This window comes from Agelaius tricolor, unplaced genomic scaffold, assembly GCF_023055355.1.
Source record: "Agelaius tricolor isolate 1412-34295 unplaced genomic scaffold, bAgeTri1.0.p SCAF_2, whole genome shotgun sequence".
Classification (NCBI taxonomy): Eukaryota; Metazoa; Chordata; class Aves; order Passeriformes; family Icteridae; genus Agelaius; species Agelaius tricolor.
The window spans coordinates 29,296,539-29,317,492 of NW_027269262.1; the positions used below are offsets into that span (position 1 = coordinate 29,296,539).

Consider the following 20,954-nt stretch of genomic DNA (forward strand, 5'->3'; position numbering starts at 1 on the left):
GTGTGTTCTATGGCTATGCTTGAAAAGTGCTTAATGACAGAATATTTGAAATGCCCATTGGTGCAGGGATTTTTTTGCAGAAGTCCTGTGCTGCTCACCAACACAGCACAGCTCCTGGGTACATGGCATGGAGACATGGACATGCTCAGCACAGCCCACTGTCCCTTAAACAGCTGTCCCTAAGCAGCCCCAGCTAGCCACCAGGGGACTGGCTGAGCTGAGGGGTTTGGAGCCAAACCCCTCAGGGCTGCAGCCACTCTTGGGACTGCTCCTTCCCCTCCCCATACTCAGCAGGGAGGAACTGGCAATGTATAGGCTGGAAATCCGACTGCTCCTTCAACTTGATACATGCATTTTAAGTTGTGCAATTATTTGTACTGCAGTTCTATGTGACCAACATGTAAAATGACTTGTTGAACTAAGAAGGGTACAATCACAGTAACACTGAGGCCTGCCTACAAGTTTAGTTGCCTCCCAAACCCCAGTACTTCAGTTTTTGTCAACAGGATATCACCGCAGGGATCATAAAAGTGGAAAATACAAAGTGAAAATTTTTGTGTGTTCAGTGATGTGCTGTGTGCATATGAAATCTGAAACAAATTAAGAAATTGTTAAAACTTACAGGACTTTCGCACTGCATTTCTGATGCTCCTGCTTCTCACTCCATGAAAGCTTACTCAACTCTGATTTAGAGCGTCTTTGCTGGAAATGTTTTTAAAATAATGTTTTGTGTTTGGGAAATTGTTCCTGAAGTTAAAGATACCACATTCTTAAGCACCACTACACACACACACCCTAAAAATTGCTTGTTTGTTAAGATAAAAAAAAACAGTTGGCACTGTCACCCACCTTGTCGTCTTCATTGACCATGAGAAAGGAATAATATCTTCCACATAACCACTAAAATGGACTTTTCCCCTTTTTTTTAAGTCTTCTTGGCATACTTCAATATATTTCTCACAAATTACTTTCATAAATCCACTTCAGTCTCATAAGATTTGCAGGGCTATCCAGACAAAGGGGTCAATAAAAGATAGTTAGCTATTTGGATGTTTTATCTAATATTAAACCCACATTGTCTCATCCTATGTATTTTTAAAGTAGCAAGGTAATAGTACAAATTTTTAACCTTTCCCCTGTATTCTGTATGAAAACTCTTGTGTACTGCTGCAGAACTAATGGAGATAACACTGACAACAGCAACTTAGGATAGTAAATCTAAAATGGCCTTAACAGCCAAATATAATTTCACACAACTTTTGCATGAGTCTAGGTTTAATTTGATTTACAGGACAGTTGGCCAAACAATGACATTTATCATAAAAATATCCTCTCCATTAAGCAAATCTCATTTTTCTTTCCAAAAGAAAATTCAATGTATACTCCGAGCAGTCACTGGCTCATTTTCAAGATCAGCCCACACAGATTTTTCTTAACAAAACAAAGCAATTTAGTTAAAAAATGCAGACCAATGTAATGACATAGTCATATTGCTTTTGGCTACGTTAACTTTAAAAACCATGCCAATTTCACTATTTTTCTTTAGGTTTTATTAGAAAAAAGCAGCAGATCAACATTACAATTCAGAGTCTAATCTAAATATGCACCTGACAATGAAGCACATGTGAATATGAAGTGAAAAAGGATTCCAGAAAACCTTCAGTTTTGCCAATCTTCTACCCAAATCATGTATCTTTTCTTCTGGCTTTCTGATGACTGAAATCAAACAAGGAGCAAAAGATTTATTGCTATGAAAACAAAACTGTAGTACAGTAGTAGAAGTCTTGGGCGCTAAAGCATATTGAAGTTAACTTAATCTCAAAGTGTACTTTAATCTTTTGTTTGGCCATGAAAGTCCATAAGCTGACTGACCCAAGTATAAATTGAAATGGCAGGTCTGGAAAAAAAAAGAGTTAGACAGCATGTTAACCTCCAGTTTTCAGACAGTAATAAAAAGATACAATTCCAACAGCCAAGAAATTAAAATAAAAGGAAAGTGGATCTGACATTCAAGAGCTGAATTTATTCTTATGCTCATTTTGTTTGCGCCCAAAATAATTTTAGACTCACCAGGACAAAAAAAAAGTATTTATGGACTATCACACAATTGAAAAAGAGAAACAATTGCCTTTTGACTTGGTTATTTTCCCCCACTGAGGTATAAAATCTACATATAAATTTGATACTTCACTATAACAAATTGTACTTTTCATAGTTCTGATTTAGTTTCATTAAACCCTGTTTACTTTTTGCTTTTAAACCACAGAATTCTTATGTCATGATACTGAATCTGGTTTGCAGCTCTCTCTTTCATTTATTTGTGGATCTATATTTAGTAGTCTGGTTACCACTGCTAACCAGGAAAAAAAGAATTCTTGAAACTTTCTTCATTACAATAGCACTTTCAGCAGAGGTTACTGATGTGCAAGCAAACTAAAACGATATGTAGCTCTTCAGAGAGACTATTTCATTGATTATGCTTCCACTGTCCAAATGTTCTCTAAATTATTTGCTGGAAGAAACTCTTTCGATCTTGTAAACATCAGTGGGCACAGTTTCACTGCTATGTGTGGTAGTTTCACATCCTTATACAGGAAGGCTGGTTCACAGATACTGAGAAGCTGCAGGAGTTCTAACAGCTGAGGAACTGTGGATTCTGCAGAGCAGAAGTTTCTCCTGTTGCTACTTGACAGCGTAGCCAAAGTATCAGCCGAGGTAGCCCAGTCAATCCTTGCTCTTCTCTAGAACCTCTCAGAATATTTCTGGAAGGGTGACATTGCGGAGCAGCCACTGCTGGGAGCGGCTGCCGGTGCAGTCTCTGATGCTGGGTACCTGGCTGTCCTCTTCCGTGGCTTTGTCCAGGCACTGGTTACTGTTCACATGCAACAGGGTCAATTTCTTGAAGAGACAATAAAAAGAAATTAGCTTTATAAAAACCACCAGGCATAAGGTAACCAAAAAATTTCTAGTTGGCATCAAAACTTTTCCATAGGCAAGTAGGAACTAGACAAGACTCTGTGGTTACTGACTGCAGATCCCTATCCTAAAAACACTTAAATATGCTATATGACATGGCAGACACTAAAAGCAGTGCTTTATGAAAAACAAAACAGTCTTAACTTGCAAATGATGTTCTTTGTCAAGCAACATCCACCATTCTTTAAATAGGGCTATCCAGCTAGAGATATTTGAAGAGTTAGAAATTACAGGTAGGTAAGATATACAATTTCAGTTATTAGTTATAATAGTAGCTTTTATCAGATCAGAATGAACACGTTGAATATGTTTTCAAAACTACTTTTTTTCCTCAGCTGGGGATACAATACTGACCTTACACTACAGTCTTTCAGCACTTTTTGGGCTCTATTTTAAAAGTATGTTCTTTAATGAAAAGTATGTGCAACTTCATATAAGTGTATATCTTTTGCAATACCTACTAATCCCACTTATGCAATCTTTGGTAAACCACTCCATCTACACCTCAGCACCATCCTCATGGAGAAGAGGTCCTCAAAAACTGCATTTCCTGCCACAGATACTCCTCCTACAGATACTCCCCAGTGCACCAACTTGCCTACAGCACCACAGGCATTACTACCTGTATTTCTTCTCTCATTCAGCAGCTCAGCCAGGACACTGGAATAATTGAAAAGTCGTGGCCTTACGTGCACAAGCAGCAAAAGGTAATAAAAAAAATCAAATTCAAAAATCTGATGAGCACATCAATTTCCTGCACTCATAGAGGTGCTGAAGAATGAAGGAGAGAGTTGAACAGAGGAAAAAAGAAAACAAAAAAACAAAAAAAACCACAGGAAAAAAAAAATCACTCAGCTATGTGGGCAGGAGTTCTTTTTAAGTGCCCTATAAATTTTTTTGTGCTTTATTAGCCAGCTTTCAGTTATGTTCTGAAGATTATGCCTGGATTTTCTACTGACGAAATAAAGAGAAGAAACAAATATAACCAAATCTATGGCTGAGAATCAACATAGGGGAAGTCTGTGACAATCACTGCAAGACAGATTATTGCGTTCAAGTGTCTAAAGATGTATTTTTATTATTACTGATAAGGTAGAAACCTAATGAAAAAGCACTTGCTCTTTGGTAAATCACTGTAGGTGGTAGTATTATTTATATTATCTGCTTAAGTCAGGTAAACTAACTACATTAAAACCAAGAATGAATGTTCCCAGGACTAACTTAATCCTGCAAGCCTTCAGCTTTCTTCAGTGTCCTATCAACAACTGCCAGCAATGTACAGAAATCCTAGCAGAGATCCATTGCCTTCCACATTAACTGCCATCCACAAAATCATCATTCACACATATTTGCTCTTGGTCTAAAAGGCTGCAGGCTTTGTTAACACCTCAGCTACTGTAGTCTACAGCAAGTGTATTTAGTCAGAAATAACCTTCACCTTGCTTTTTAATTAGTGAAATGACTTTTTAGTAGCTAAATATGTGAAAGTTCTTTTTAAAAATAGTTACTGCAAGTACTGGAAAGATTCTTCATCCACAAATTGTCTCAAAACTGTTTTTTGGAATAACTGATATTAAATTAACAAGCATGAGAGCTACTTTTTTTCTAACTATCCATCAAGTCAGAGTTCTTGACTGCATTACTCAATCAAAAAATCATTTCTAGAGCTGGCAAATCAAATTAATGATGAATTGATCACAGGACAATGATTTCTAGATCTGGCAGTTCAACATATGAACTTCAAAGTAAATTTGAGCACTATGTAGAAGAAAGAACATGATTTAAGTAAAGGTGTTTTAAGGTATATCTAAGGTATAGATATACCTTAGACATAACATGATTACAAATGTAAAATCACCTTTATCAGTTTGCAATGCTGATTTTTTACTTGGAAATGTATTTCCTTTTAACTTTGTGCAAGACTTTTAACTTTGTGCAAGACTCAGAAAAATACTGAGTGCTAAATTTGTCACCACTTTATTATTATCATTACTCTTATTGCTCCAACAGATACCTGGAATACGTCTCCATTTTTGATCTGATTGTAACACAACACTACACTATCAGATAATATTTCTCCACAGGTTCCCAAAGCACATGCAACCTGCTCTTACAAAAGCTCCCTCAAACTCACCAGGTAATTAAATCAACACAGATGTCCACTCTGTGACTACATAGTGAATTTGTGACAGAGGGAACATAATCCTGACTTTGTTTCCCATTTTGTCTGTCCATTAGTGGTCCACACTGGAATATGTTGCTCTGCAGGTTCATATAAAAGCTAAAGTTGCCTCATTTTACAGTCAAAAGTCCTTAGAAGACTTACCACTGGATCATATTCCCAAAGCTGATTTCCTTTTAGATGGTGGCACTTGAGCATCGTGACTGGGCCATTAAGTTTGGATACATCTAAACACAAATCATCTGTTCGAATTTCTTTGTTGGCAGTATATGAGAAAACCTAGAGAGAAAGAATGAGAGGAACTGAAAAAGAACTGCTTCAACCAAAAGTTTCCTGGAGTGAGGGGAAAGTGGAGCATTTGTGCATTACTTCATTTATTCCCACTATTTTTTTTTTCATTTGCTTTCTGTTCCCTTCATAACAGCGAGGCATGGAAAGATTTTTTATATTTTTTGGGGGGGGAACAAGTATTAACACAATCACAAGCTGTTCAGTCAAAACAGACTTTTTTTGAATTGAAGATTGCTTGCTGTGAAGGAACAGGAGACTCCCCAAACAGACGTAATCTCTGTTTATGTGAAAACAATTCATCAAGAATCATTAAGAAAGTAGAACAGAAAAACCAGATGAAACACAAATCCCACAACTGACACCCAGAAAAAGATATACTGAAACATATTTCAGGCACAGGCCTGGTTTTGTTTTTTTAAGTAACAATGCCAATCAGGAGTTCTAACCAGAATGCATTTCCAAAGAACCTACAGGTGGTGAAGTCTAGCTCATAGCAGTATTTTCCTCCCATGATTTTGTTTTTGACTTTAAAGTTGATCTAAAATGTATTGCAATCAGGCCTGAAAAACATACAAGCAGAAACCAACACCAAATCTTCTCATGCATTTCCTCTTACAGGTATTTTCTTTCATGAGGGTTCCCTAAGTATACTTTGAAGATAACTACTGAAAACATCCAAGAATTGTCACAATAAGCAGTAGTGTCTGAAATAATTCAATACATTAAGAAAATTCCTTTTTAAAAATTGTCACCTGATTGCCACCCATTCCATGGCAGTTAAAGATTCCAACTTTCTCATTTTCTTTTCTTGCCATGTTATCCAGACATTGATTTGTCTCCACATTTCTTATCTAGGAGGGAAAAAAGAGCACATCACCAAAGGCTGATATTTTTAGAAGAAAATTAGGTCCTTATCAAACCACAGTGGGCACCAGTTCTCTCCATGCACCAGAGGTCATGTGAAATAAATGACCCATATTAGCAATGAGGCATCACTGTCCAAACTCTCAAGCAAATGTTCAAGCTACCAGGTTACAGAACCATGATTGTTTCTTTGCTTTCTTTGGGGATCCTTCCACTTTGGGGGCACTTTTTGCTCCAAGATTCAGCTACAACAGAATGGACACAATTGAGTCTGCAGCCCAAAACCTTCAAAAGTACCAGTCCCTATATCACTATATAGTAAGCAGGCATGAATACCAAGTCTCTTGATAGTCATGAAGAAGCACATTCTGCTAAAAGTGTTTCTTTTAAAATCAACAGTACAAAATCACTCTACAGAAAACTTGATATTTAGTTCAACATGACTTATAGAGGAGAGGGTGCCTACTTATTTAGGACAGCATCATCTGTTAAAAAGGTTAAAGAAAAAAGAGAAATGCTCAGCAAGGCTTAGGGGTCACTAGAATTTGCTGGTCGTTGGTGAGGGTTCTGGGGGTAAAGTTCAGGACAGCTTTTAGGCAAAGACCTTGCTTGACCTAGTGCAGCTTTCAAGCAAAACTTCACTCATACTCAATGTAGAGAACATTATACAGAATGTTATGCACAACTACATTTCTGAAGGATTATTTCTAAGGCCGTTTATATGACATTTTGTACTGTAGTAGAAAAAAAGGAAAACATTCAAATTACAGTACTGCATACCAAAGTTCAGTTGTCTGCCCCACTGAGAAGCCAGATTTGTCATTCTACATGGGACAGAAACACAGGTGCAAGCTACTCGAACTTTGCTGGAGTCAACTTGCATGCACTACTCAGTTCAAAACAAAACTTACTGTACAATGTACTTCACATAGGGAAGACGAATATGAAAGATGAAATCTTACCTCTCCCAGAGAAAAGTAATGGCGTGGGATTTGGGAATCAGGATAAACATTCTCCAGGTACCAGGAGAAAGGCTTGCACTGGAGCTTGCGCCTTAGCCCAAGTCTTGACGATATGTCCCCATAATCAACTTTAGTAACACCTGAAAAAAGAAGTTGTATTCAATGTCTGCCAATAAATACCATTTAACCATAAGAAAATCCATCAGTATAATTTACTACTTCCATGAAAGACTTTCTCTTTAAAAAGTCATCTCTATTCAAAAGGAATTTTGCTTAATATAGCATTATGAACTTGTCTGACAGGACCTGTGACTTCTTTTTCCACAACAGATAGAATCACTCCATCTGGGCTGTGCATGACAATTTCTTACCTGTGGTTTGTGGAACAATTTGAGTGTAGTTGCTTACTAAGTTAATAGAAGGCTGAAACCTTTTTAGTAACTAATGCCATTCTATCCCCAGTGGTAACTGGAGTGCGTATCTATGCAGCATAACACAGCAGTCTCCTTCTGTGGAGCAAGCAGAATTCCAATTTAATTTATTTCTGTAAGCCAGGTACCACCTGCTGGACTCTTCATCATCTATCTAACTGCACAAAGAAGCAGCTAGAAAGCAGCCTTCATACAGAGCACTAAAGCTTAAATAATTCAGCATTTGTTCAATATAACCGCAGCGTTTGCAGGAAGTATGCTCACCATTATGACTGTTATAATTTTTTTGTGGTAGTTTGCTTTCCTTTTTATTCCTTTGCTCCTCATTTATCAAAGTGCTCCTTCTTCCTGTACCTTCCCACTCCTTTATGATTGCTTTAATTCCCTCTGAAAATTAATTTGTGCAAGTCCCATCTGCAGATGGGTTGAGGATGGTGTGCATGAACTGCAGATATTTTTGTTTCACCTGAATCCAGCAGTATTGTAATTAATATTCTATTATTATTATTATTATTATTATTATTATTATTATTATTATTATTATTATGTAGGATCATTTCTACTTTTCAAGCATCATGTCTTTTTTTCTGTTTCCCACACCACACTCTGTAACACACAGGTCAAATGCAGTTCACTACAAAAAAATCCAAATCAAAAAAAAAAAAAGAACAAAGCTGGCCCCAGCAATTTAAATTCCTCTAACAGACTACAAATATGGCACAGCTATCCACCATACTACAGACCTCCAGCTGCACACATTTTTCAGAAATCTCTCCACTTGGAGGACTGCGAGTTACCTTGAAAATTCTTGACCTTGGAATGAGTTTGAGACATTTCCAAGCTGGCATACTGTGTGTTAAATGGACTTGCCAGCAGATGGTGTCTTTCTACTCAATTGAGACAGATAACTGGATCAAAATTTAGCTGTCTGTAAATGCCAATGAAAAACATAATATTTCAGAAAGAAAAAAATGTTAGCCGGGTTTTTAGGATTTTTTTTTTTTAATGAAAGACTTTATTTTAATAAATATATTGGTAAACTAGCAAGCAATATATTTAAACAAGCAATATATTTACCAATATATTGGTAAACTGGTAAGGGAATGAAAGCAAAGGAAATCTTGTTTGTATAGAATCCCAGAAAACTTCTGTCTGGGCTTTCAAGTCACAGAAAAAATCCCAGAACTGAGAAATACAAGACAAATTTTAAAAAAACAAAAAAACCAAAAAACTGAGCCACAGAATGCTGCTCTATCTTCATGAAAGCAAATATTTGCTCTACAAGAAAGCAATACTCTCTCAAAAGCTAATGCAAGAACAGAAAGGTTCTGACCACAGCTAAGTACTGGATTCTTCATTTTTCAGTGATGAAAAAGCAGCTGATGGATGAAAGAGTTATCATGCCACTCTCACAACAACTTTACAAACAACATCCCACAACACTCAAAACATACTCATGTCGCTACACTGACCTCCCAAAACCAGCACTGTTTAAGGCTTTGTCACATCACTGAATGGCAATACGAATTAAAGTCACATCTATAAATAATTAAATGTAAAGTGAGACTTAATAGCATACAAGCAAGCTGTTTCTTAGAGTAGTTTTAAATGTCAACACACACACAAAAAAAGTGTCAGCTGATTTTTCTCTTACATTGTATTCCATTAAACCATTTTTATTCAGAAAGGTTTTCAAAAAATCCTCTCTGAAGTCAGGTCTGCACTAAAGCATACACAAAGACTACAGTTAGCAGCAGGTTAACAGAAGGACTGAAGAGCAGAACAGTTAGAGTTGCCCTTGGAGTGTCCTCTAGTAAGGTTGAATTTTTCTGTTTCCAAGGTTTTGGTAACTTATCGATATTACTCTAAACCTGCTTAAGTATTTCTCTCTCCAGTTACTTATGGGGAATTTGTTTTGGGGAAAAAAGAATGGAAGAACACAAGGAAAACTGCAGCAAAGTATAAAGCATACCAAAAATTAGGTACAGGTTTAAATCATTATTTTCTCCACAGAGCAGTAAAATTTATATGTATACCTACAACAGTGACACATAAGCTTCTAGGGGCTTTGGACATTTGTTCAAAGGCTCAGCTAAAAACAAAAACCAAACTGCAAAATGTAAATTAGATCAGATTTCCCCTGAGGAGACAATTATGACAGATTCCAAAGGAATCATGAGGAAGACAGTCATAGCCACTTGTTTTTTCAAACTGTTTGTCCATTAAAAACAAAAAATTAGGAAAGAATCATATAACCACAGAATAGTTTGGGTTGTAAGGGACTTCAGGATCATCTCATTCCAACCCCTCTGCCATGGGCAGGGACACCTTCCTCTACACCAGGCTGCTCAGAGATCCATCTAACCTGACCTTGAACATTTTCAGGGATGGGGTATCCACATCACACAAATCAGAAATAGTATTTAAGAAACCTTGCTACTGTTGTCTTTATCTGACCATAACTATATCTTTCCTCAACCTCCCTGCCCCTAACCCTAATTACATCTAAAAGTTTGGGCCTCCCTGATGATTCTGTTTGTCACACAGCTTGCTGTTAGCTGTGGGACAATTACATGGTTTTTTTCCACACACCTGCTTAAAGACATAATCAAAATATATAAAATATTTTTAAAAATATAATACATAAAATACTGGTAATGCAAAAAACATCTACTTCAAATCATCCAGCCACACCAGCACCAGCCATGTTGCAACAGTTGTGCCATGCTCAATTTTTCAAGAGCTGAAGATTTCCTTGCCCAAGTTTAATGTGTGGCAATATATTTATGCTAAAGTCCTTTGAAAAAAAAAATAGCATGTTGTTATCATCATGATTATAAATTGCTCAGTCATTTGCAAAAGCAGAGTATGAAAACTATTTCATATAAATCTAGCCTTCTGATAAAAATAATATAACTTGTTTTTATTTAGTATTATGAAACTCTATAAGCAATAATAATTTAAAACCAATTTGAATAGCTACATTCTTTGCATTCTCAATTAATGCTAATAGGGACTGGTATCTGAACACAAAAGCACGTGGAAACATTTAGTTTATACTTTGAACACTGCACTGCAAGATGTGGACTCAGTCCCTCCTCTGTCCTCCCCATCAACCATAAATAATGTTTTCCATTTCTAGTCTCTACATACTGAATCTTGACCTGCTGTGCCTGGCTAGAGACCAGGGCATGCAGTGATGATATGAGGCCTCCAGACCCAGTTTTCAGGATGTTGCACCCCTGTCTCTGTCTAGGTGACTCCTGCTTAGCTAATTCCACAGTGCTGTCTATCCAGGCTTTCTGCCTGCCCACTTAGTCCCAGCACAATACACCTCCTGGCTACATCCCAAAATATATCTCAGAATATACCCTTTGGGGCAAAGCTGACCAGCCTAATGCATTGCAGCTGCTGCTACTGCCAAAGGGGCAGCTTTCCCTTGCTCACCTTCAGACTACTGCTGTACCTCCTGTGCTGACAGATTCTAACTTAACCCCAGGGAGCCAGCCCACAGGAGGAACACCCCTGACAAATCCAGAAAGTCCTAGAAGCAGCTGATGCAGATGAAGGATCAGCAGGTGAGGGGAGATGAAGCCCTATTACCTTCCCTACACCTGCCATGAAAGTCATCTCAAAAAAACCCAATCCTACAAAATTCAAAGAGTGTAACTGCTTTTGTAGCTTGCACTTACCTCACAAAATGAAAGGCATACAGAGGTGATATACAAAGTAACAGAGCCTCATCACAGCTTATCGGTAACTTACATTTTTAAAGGAACTTGATTATTTTTTATAATTAGGTCTTCCTGTAACTTTGTACCTTTAAAATCCAGCTTGACATGGATGCATAAGAGCAATCTTTACCAAAAAAGACTGTACCTATTTATATACAATTTTTATGAATATTTCTACATGTTCATGTTTGAATTCATAATACTATATTAATTACGCAACAGGGCAATAACAATAAGCTGTTAGCTTCTGATTTCACCTAAAAAGTTTTGAATAGTACAAAGACTATTTTTTTATTAAATGTCTTACACAGTCTCATTTGAGTAAAGCATTCTTTTAAGACAAAACCACTGTGAATCCACAATGTCAGTTGCTTTCAGAAGTGTCTGTAAAATCCATAATCTAAAATTTGACACTGTTCAGACTCATATTACACTGTATTACAGCTTTTAATGTCAACAGTAATGCAAGTTTAATAAGCAGGTCATAAGGAAATACTAGTTTTAAAGAAATTTCTTTGGAAAATCAGATGTGGTATATAAAAATACCAATTAGTACATAAAGTCTAATGGCTCAAGTATTTAGAAAGGTTGGCTTTTGCTACCTGAAGTTTGTCTTTTTATGTAACAACAAAAATAACCTGTATTTGAAAGTAATAATTCAATATTTCCCAGGCTTCCTTTCTTCTCCTGAATTTTTTGCAGAAAATCTGATTTTACGGGAAATTTTCCCACATATTTTACATCCTCTTGTTTTGCTAACTGCCACATAAAGAAACAATAATAAATATCTTCACAGTCAATTATATTGGCAACTTGCCCCTATACTCTAGATAGTGAAATGCAAATTCTGTCAAGACAGAAGATACTCACTTTTGCCACTCCTCCTTCTGTGTTTCACTTAAATCACTTGTGATGCATTCAACATGGAATGCCTACAACATGGGAGCCAGAGCCCAAAATTCAGCACGTTGCAATATGACTTTGGATGGCTAATTTTCAGCACTACAACTGAGCTCTTTGATGTTCTACTGAGCTTCAATTCTATTGCACAGGAAGCTCATTCAGAAATCATGTTTATGTTAAAAAGCAAACAAAAACCCCTTCAGGACATGTCTCTGGCTAACAAAATTATTTTTCAATTAAGACCTTACTTTTTGTACACCTTAAGTGAGTTCTGTCTTAACAAACTTCAAAGCAATAACATTCTTATATAAATATTCACTTTATTTCCCAGTAGTAGCAATATTTTAATTCTTAATAAGTATTTCTCATAACCAAAGACCTGCTCACCTGGGGAAATAATGTAGAAAAAGTTTTTGAATTCATCCATCCAGACTTCTGCGAGCCGCCTGTTATTTTTGTTGATTATCTGCCCTGTACCTCCTGGGAAAGTGTACGGTGTTGCTTTCCTGAACACATGCCCAACATGTGAACAAGTTACAATTTCCAAAGTGCCACCACACTGCCAGATCTGGAAGCAACAGAACAATTATTGCATAGTTTCAAGTTGCTAAAAAAGTTCCAAAACATTAATCACTTGCTTCTGTTCAAGGTGGGGAAACAACATTTGCTGAGGTCTAGAGCAAATTCACACTGCATGGAAGAGAACTGCATGTTTTTTCCTGCTCAATGGATAAAGATGCTCACAAGCCCAAGCAAGGCAGCATATGAAAGTACTTCAGCCCCTGGAACAATACCACATCAGCCAGAGATTACTTTAAAGAACGGGGCAAGCTGACCACAAAGGAAGGAGAAGGCTCACATGAATCACAGGAACTAACAGGTGTCTAAACTAGTCCATTATAACACAGAATCTCCACATAAAAGAACCCACACACTTCCCAAGTCTCTAAAAATACTTTCAGTTTTATCTTGGATCTTGAAAAATAGCAGATTCAGAAAGCTGAAGTACTTCAGAATTCCCACCTATGTACTTTCTGCTAACAAAATTAAAGGAAATGGTGCCATTTGGTAGGAACAAAAATGAGAATACACCACTAGTTAGGTCCACAACCAAATGAACCCATGAAGTTAGTAAAGAGCAAGAAGAAAGGGTTTGTAACAGAGGTGCTCACATGTCACTGCCACATAAAACGATGCACTGACAACATCATCCTTAACTGCTGCTCCCACAACAGCTTTTCTATCTGAATTCCTTTCAAAACAAACACTCATTCTTCAGAATAACCATCTAAATCTTTTTATCACAAAGCTATACCAACAATTCATCATGCACTTTTTTACTGGCAGATACAGTCTTTGTGTATCTCTGCTGGAGGAACTTAACAGGGAAGGGAAGTGCCAGAAGAGGCAACAGAAGAGGACATTGGTGCAGGTGGCAGATCTGTATTTTACAGAACTCCAGATGCACTGTCCTGATTAATAAATTAATGATTAATAAAGCCCTGCAAAGTTTTACCTACCCTGAAGGAAATTTCTAAGTTTTCTCCACCCCAAATATCCATTCCAGCATCATATGTTCCAATTTCCTGAAAGTAATCTCTGTCTATTGAAAAAAGGCCTCCTGCCATTGTAGGTGTCCTGGAGGAAGAAAAAAAAAAATCACATTGGTCACTGTAAAAACATCCTTAGATACATTTCACACTTACACTGACAAAATAGCTGTTTATTTCCCAAGTTCCTAGCATATTCCTTCTCAGTAAGCTTCCCTTCAAACTCTGCTACTATTGGTGTACTTGCTAGCTCAAATTTTTTCAGAGATGGAACTAGGTAGTGGCAATTCTCCTTATCTTCTCACTTCAAACTGGTGTCTGGATAGAGAAACAGTCCCTAGAAAGCTGCTGTCATTCCTGAGAAAGACTTCTGCCTCCAATGCTGGTAACTCATAAAAAGGAAACCAGTTTCACACAGAAAAATTCTACTTCAGGCTACTGTTCTTGAAACAGCTTCGGGAGGTCAATAATCAGTCTGCTTGCTTTCACTTTTATTGCTTCATACAAGAAAATTGTACAGTCAAGGTTGTATCCAGATTTCGCTTACATATTCCTTATTGGTACAAAAAAATAAAACTCTGCTAGTAGTTTCTCAGAGCTTTAGAAACATCTCCCAGATTTCAACTTTTTTAGACAACAAACATACAATAAGTAAATTACATGTTAGGCCAATGACATAACTTTATAGTTCAATTATTTACACTTTTAGCACAAATGATTTTATATCACTAGCTATTTTCCTGAAATGTTTAGGGCTTTTTCTGAAAGACACATTAAATACAAGCTAGGTCACAAGCTAACTAAAAACTTATGTGTCTTTACCCCTACTAAAAGGAAATAGAGGGAAGAGAGCAATATCCTGAGCAGACCTCTTAATTTCTTAAACTAAAGACAAACAAAAACCAGCAAAGGCTGGATCCTGAGCTTTATTGTAAGTAAATAATGCCCAGTTTTCAGAAAAGTAAGGACAGAAAATGTAAGTTTGCAACTGTTAAAAGGTACACATTGCACACAGGCTATCTTTCTCATTACATTTTTATAAACTGACATGACATCTAAGTATAAATTCATGTCTCATCCCACCTTTTAAGACTTAAAGTTTGCATATAAATGCACATGCACAAATATATACATATACACACGCATATACAAAAAAAAAATCAATGCATGTTTACAAAATACAGTTTACTTTGTTATAATAAAAGATAAAAACAAGATTCAGTTTAAAAAAAGAAAAAAAGCTTTGTTAAAATCTCGTGCATCATTAGAAGTGTTACATGAAAACTAGTAATTCTCCAGTAATTGACATAGAACTGAAAAATATTTTCAAAGTGACAAAGTGATCCATTCCTTTACTTCTACCAAAAGTTACTGACAACCAATCCATGCAAGAACTGTTATGTTGTTCCTTCAGACAAAAAAGATACTACAATGTTTGACTAAGTATTTAACAACCTTAAGTACTTACTTTTGAGTTTCATAAAAAGCAAATATCAGTCAAAGATTTTAAGCCATTTAATAATTTCTCATTACCTAACAGGGAGGGTTCGGTCTCCTTTCCGTCGGTCCATCTCTCTCTGAGGAACCGGGTACCAACGAAAATTCAGCTTCCAGTTGAATCCACCGTAGGTCATGTCAGAACCTGCCATATATTCGAAGGTGTCATCACTGATTACATCAATGATGGGACACACTACTGTCCTCCTACGAAAAGGAAAGAAGCAAAATTATTAAATTTTAAACTAATAAAATCTATTAATCAAAAGGGTAAAGATGATGTTGGGGTTTTTTTTAAATTATTGTTTTTACACATTCAGTTGAAATTTTTATAATACCATCTCTTAACAACATTATTCAATAAATTAACAGGAAACATACTAAAATTCTGTCTTGCTAATTATAAATCTGATACAATTTTGGCAATGCCAGATCTTTCTAAATCATATTTGCATTATTACCAGTAATAAATATTCATCCCTCTCCAGACAGAAATAATAATCCAAACTTTCTCATTGCTACAGAGTGATTAAATAGAAAACACGAGGTTCTTCTTTCTAGTTGAGCGGTAAAAATAACTTGCATGTTTTGAAATTAAAACTTGGATATTAACTTTGGGTAAGTATTTTTATACATCCTCAGGACTAAGAGATGACAGTAATTGTTAACAATGTACAACTACTACATCATAGTTGACAGAAAGTGGCCTCGTTGTCCACTGTCCTGACATTATTAACACACATATTCACAGAAACCAATTCTAATCATCTGAAAGACACTTAAGTAACCATGCTCAAAGCAGGCTTCTTCTCATGGGAAGCTCTGTAAAAAGATTCAGAAACTGCTTGCAACTGAATTCAAAGGACTTAAGTCGAGATATTTGCATAAATTGTAACAAAGTATGTATTTTTGTCTCACAAAACCTGATTAATGATAACAAAGTTTACTTTGTCTTTGCACAGTGCTGAACAAAGATTCTTCATTATTTGTAGCTTACTCATCATGTAAGACTATATTTTGTAACATCAAATTTGTAGTGTGATTTTTATCTATAACAATAAAAAACCAGGGATCTTTAGCACCATGTTTTATTCTATTTTATATGTAGACTACTAACAGACTAGTGCAAAACTACAGCTACTGTTCAGATGTAGGGATATTTTATAAAGCAGACAATTCTCTCACCTTCATCCCTAATACAATTTCCATCGTGTATATAAGTGTAGATCAGCATGATTCCAGTAATTATTCTAACTTTAGAATATACATTCCAGAAGACCAAGACACAGCCCAGATTTCCACAATCAAAACCATTATGTAATAAAGAAATCACAATGAGAGCCTGAAAACAGTTCTTGTTCACAATGATAGTGCTACATGAAATCAGGGCTTGATTCTTTTCTCAAGAATATCTACCCAAATTCATGAAGGAATAGGCCAAGCTGCAGACTGAAGACCTCAATTTCCCCTAATTCCTCAATTTTATTCATTGCTCCCACTACTTAACACATTATTCCATGCATCCCAATATAGACTTCACTTGAAACAGAGTTTTACTTTTAAAAGTTTAACTGAATTAGCCTTTTATCCTTACACCAATGACAATTTATTCATCTCTTCAGAAAGTAGATATTTGCTTGTAGGCTATTTTGTAATACTTGAAAAATTTCTTAATAAGTGAAAAAACCAAAGATGGGCGAATAGATGGATAATTACCTGTCAGCTTTGATCCTTGCCAGCAGAGGTTCAAGCCAGCCTACTGTACATTCACAATGAGCATCTAAGAAGGTGATGACCTGGCCTTTAGAAGCAGCAGCCCCCTTTAATCTTGCTCTAATCAATCCAGAACGTTGTTCCATTCGAATCACATGAACAGGTACTTTTAATTTTTTCACATAACTCTCCAGTGGTCTTTTCAAGAAGTCTGTAAAGAATGATCAAAACTGTTAGTTATGTAGTTCAGCTTTTTTTTTTTTAATGGAGAGACTTGAATCAAGATACATTTCCCCTGTTCTTGCCTATCCTTTTTCTACTTTCTCAGATAGTTTCCACTACACTTCACAATACTCCTTTCCACATCTCCCAAGTGTTTCACTCAATAGCACAGAAAGTTCTTCCTCCTCTTTATTTCTCCATTATGGAAAACCCAAAAACGAAGAGAGGGTTGGACACTTAGACAAAACCAAGATGGAATATACAAGTATTTATGGCAGAGAATATGTGACACTTATTTTCAAAAACATGCATAAGTGCTCTTGGACTTCTTTACCAAGGAAATACAGAAATGTTTTGACTAGCTGAATATAATTAATTGCCTCCTACAGTAATGCAACTTACAGATAATTTCTTTGTGAGAAGTTTAAAACACAATTAAACAGATTTTTCTATTGTGCTTTCTCTAGGATTTTCTGGTTAATATTTTTTATATTAGATTATCACTGTAACAGCTAAAAAAAATATATAATAAGCTATACATAAATGAGAATCTGTAACACGAACAAATCTCAAAGTAGCACAAATTATGAAAAACAAGTTATTCAAAATACAGCAGTCAGTTACCATACACCCAGAGAGTCAAAATTACTTGCACTGCAAAGAGCTATTGGGTTGTGATGATTGATGCCAAAGAAAGAACAAAGAAGTGAGGGAGAATGCAATGGACGGTCACAGAAACAGACTTCTGCAATAACTCGCAGTTTCAAAACGTGTAAAAAAGGCAAAATAGTCTTACTGCTCAGCTATGGAATATTAGATTGTACACTCAAAGCACATGGGAGTTGAAAGTTGTACCACAACAGTGCATGGCCTGTAGCAGGATTTCACATAAGGTAGAAAGTACCTCATACAAAAATAAGTGTGACACTGGAGGGGGGGAAGTTCAGCATGAACTCTTAGTGACTCTTTTGTAAACCTCAAGAGGGAGGGTTGACGTGAAGGTGATTACCATTCCTTATCACTTCTCCAGACGAATGAGTTCTAATTGCCTTCTCATGTTTTTCTGTGCATTGTTGGACTGCCACTAAAACCCACAGAAATAAGTTCTGACGCATCTTGAAAGCTAAACTGTGCTAAAAGTACATAAGAGTTTGATACATCTAAATATTTGTCTCCAGAGAAACTCAAAGCAACTTAATTCTTACTTTGCACATGAACAGGGACTCAAATTATTACGTGTTTCTTAGTACCAACCAAGCGTACATGTCAGAACATTTTGCAAGGCTTTTGGGGTGGAGCACAGAGATCATGACTGAGTCTGTAGCAAATATAGTCTCATGTCTTTACAGTGTAGCTTTCCAAAGCCACTAATTTAAAAGAACTATTATCATGGCAATGTTTGTAGCTTTAATGTACACATGATGTACACAGAGAGAGTGTGCAGCATTTCTCTCTATGCTCATGAGCAAGTCACACAAATCAATGTTTCTCTGCACATCTCAGGTGTAATACTGATAAGCTATTAAAGTAGTTCCATCCACTTTAAACTTAAATGAATTAATATGGCCTGTGACATTGGTTATTGAATGTAGTTACATTAACAGAATGGTAAAATTCTGGCAGAGGGAAGAGAGAAAGAGTGCAATAGTAGGACTGCAGCCAGACTTATGCAAGTCAAGAACTTGCATAAAACACAATCTCACATACAGAAAGTCATGCTCAATGTATTGCATATGAAAATCTTGAGTCCTACCTATATTTTATCGGTAAAGTATTTAAAATTTCAATTTATCAAGTACTTTTAACTTCTCTAAGAAAGAATCAGAGATGTGTGCAGTGTTTTCACTACAAAGGGAAAAAGGTTAACAACAGTCCTTCTCTCATGTTTAACCATGGCCATAAGAACATTCTTATGAACTATCACCTTGTTCAAAACTGCAGAAGGGACTATTCCCAGAAACAAAACATCGTGACAGACCTCCAGTAACCGTGTCCTTAAAATATCACTAGAGCTCCAGCAAAATATGCAGAAAAGATAAAGCCTGATCTCTCATCCCTATAAAAGCATAGTAAATAATTCAGGCATCAAGATTTCTGAAGTTCTTCTGCTACCAGCAGTTAGGGTAAAATGTTTAAATCTAAGCAGCTACTTTCCCTCCAGAACACCCTCTCTAAGAGCAATACACATCCCTCACAAATTGTTGCCTTTGTTCAAGTAGCAGAAAACTAGCTTTTTTGATTAGTCATGCATCCAGAAACTAATAGGTTTTTATAAGGAAGACTTGATTTTTTCCCTTAGAGGAAAAAAAAACAAACCCAAACATTTACGTAATCTTTTAATGAATGTAATACACTTTGGCCTACAAGAAACATCAGGATAAAGCCATGAAGATGACTTTTTATCTTTTTATTCAAACCTATTGGTCATACTAAATTCTATATTGAACACTGAGATGAGAAGTTTTATGCATTACAGAGTCAGCTGTTTATAAATGACCCAGGATTAGAGCTGACTAACTTTTTAGCATTGCTTCAGACACTTTACAACAGGTTTAATAAGGTTTAAAAAAATCCAAACATCTCCACAATACTTCTAATTTGGAACATTAAGAATTCATGTAGTTTCATGGGTATAGCTATAATTTGTTGTGGTGGATAGTATTTTCAAGCCTTTTCTCTGTCAAAAGGGTGCATAGCTTTACCTAGGACTAAGCATCTTCTGTGGAAGTAGCAGAACTAAGGAAGATAAAAGAGCAAATATATTCAGTTCAAGTCAACTAAGTGCATTAGTTGAAAAATACCTTGCTGATTCTATTACCAAGTCACACTGATATGCATATAAATGAAAAATTAGGTTTCAACCCTTTTTTTTATTAATAAACTACAATAAAACACAGGTTTATCATTTTTATAAGCATGCAAACATGTTTTCTTAAGAAGTATGAATATTTTTGTAAGTACTGTTGGCAGGATTCAGTTGCAGTCACATTGCTTTGACCTGCATCTCTGTAGCTAAGTTCTGTGGATGTGGTCTATCCTGATGCCACACTTGGCTCCTGGGTGCTGACCTAGTCAGAGGCAGCAGCTAATCGTGATTTCTCCTGTTAACTGTGTCAAAGTAGTTACTAAAGATCAACACTTCAAAACTAAAGTTGCAGTTCTGATCAGTAACTAGAGAACAATTTTACAGATACGTCTTCTTTCTCCAATGCTTTTCTTTTGGGTGTAAATAAATGCGTGCTATTTATGCAAATTCATTCTTCTAAGAGTATGACACTAGCAGGTACAAAGTGTGCTTCAGGCAGACTGAATGCTTACTTTATTCCAATTAAAATGACTCTGATGTTAGAATTCAATATACAATACTCAGGCTGAACATTGTATTTTTCTGGAAAAGTATGCTGCTTTAATTCAACACAAACAGAATGCTTAAGTAGCAAACACAAACCTTTCACATCTTCAGGCATCGTACCCTTCTGTTTTGTTTAATGTAAAAGCATGCTTGATGGAACTATAACAAGCTCTTGGAAAACAGAACAAAAATAACCCCTCTCAGTAATTGTTGAAAATAACAACAAATAGAAGATGCCTAAGTAATCTGAAATGAAGATCACAGGCTTCAAAAAGAA

At 36.2% G+C, this 20,954-nt stretch overlaps 1 protein-coding gene across 3 annotated transcripts in view; it reads right to left on the reverse strand.

The window, feature by feature from the left end:
* Positions 1 to 1,257: 1,257 nt before the first annotated feature.
* The window catches only part of GALNT1 (polypeptide N-acetylgalactosaminyltransferase 1), an 87,730-nt gene continuing 68,033 nt past the window's right edge, over positions 1,258 to 20,954 (reverse strand). For all 3 annotated transcript variants that reach the window (XM_071455044.1, XM_071455037.1, XM_071455050.1), the window contains 8 exons: positions 17,107 to 17,314; positions 15,427 to 15,597; positions 13,864 to 13,981; positions 12,731 to 12,911; positions 7,276 to 7,415; positions 6,202 to 6,300; positions 5,303 to 5,437; positions 1,258 to 2,898 (listed from right to left, as the gene is read on the reverse strand). In XM_071455044.1, the coding sequence (XP_071311145.1) occupies positions 2,752 to 2,898; positions 5,303 to 5,437; positions 6,202 to 6,300; positions 7,276 to 7,415; positions 12,731 to 12,911; positions 13,864 to 13,981; positions 15,427 to 15,597; positions 17,107 to 17,314 (1,199 nt within the window). In that variant the 3' untranslated portion in view covers positions 1,258 to 2,751. The remainder of the gene's footprint in view (positions 2,899 to 5,302; positions 5,438 to 6,201; positions 6,301 to 7,275; positions 7,416 to 12,730; positions 12,912 to 13,863; positions 13,982 to 15,426; positions 15,598 to 17,106; positions 17,315 to 20,954) is intronic.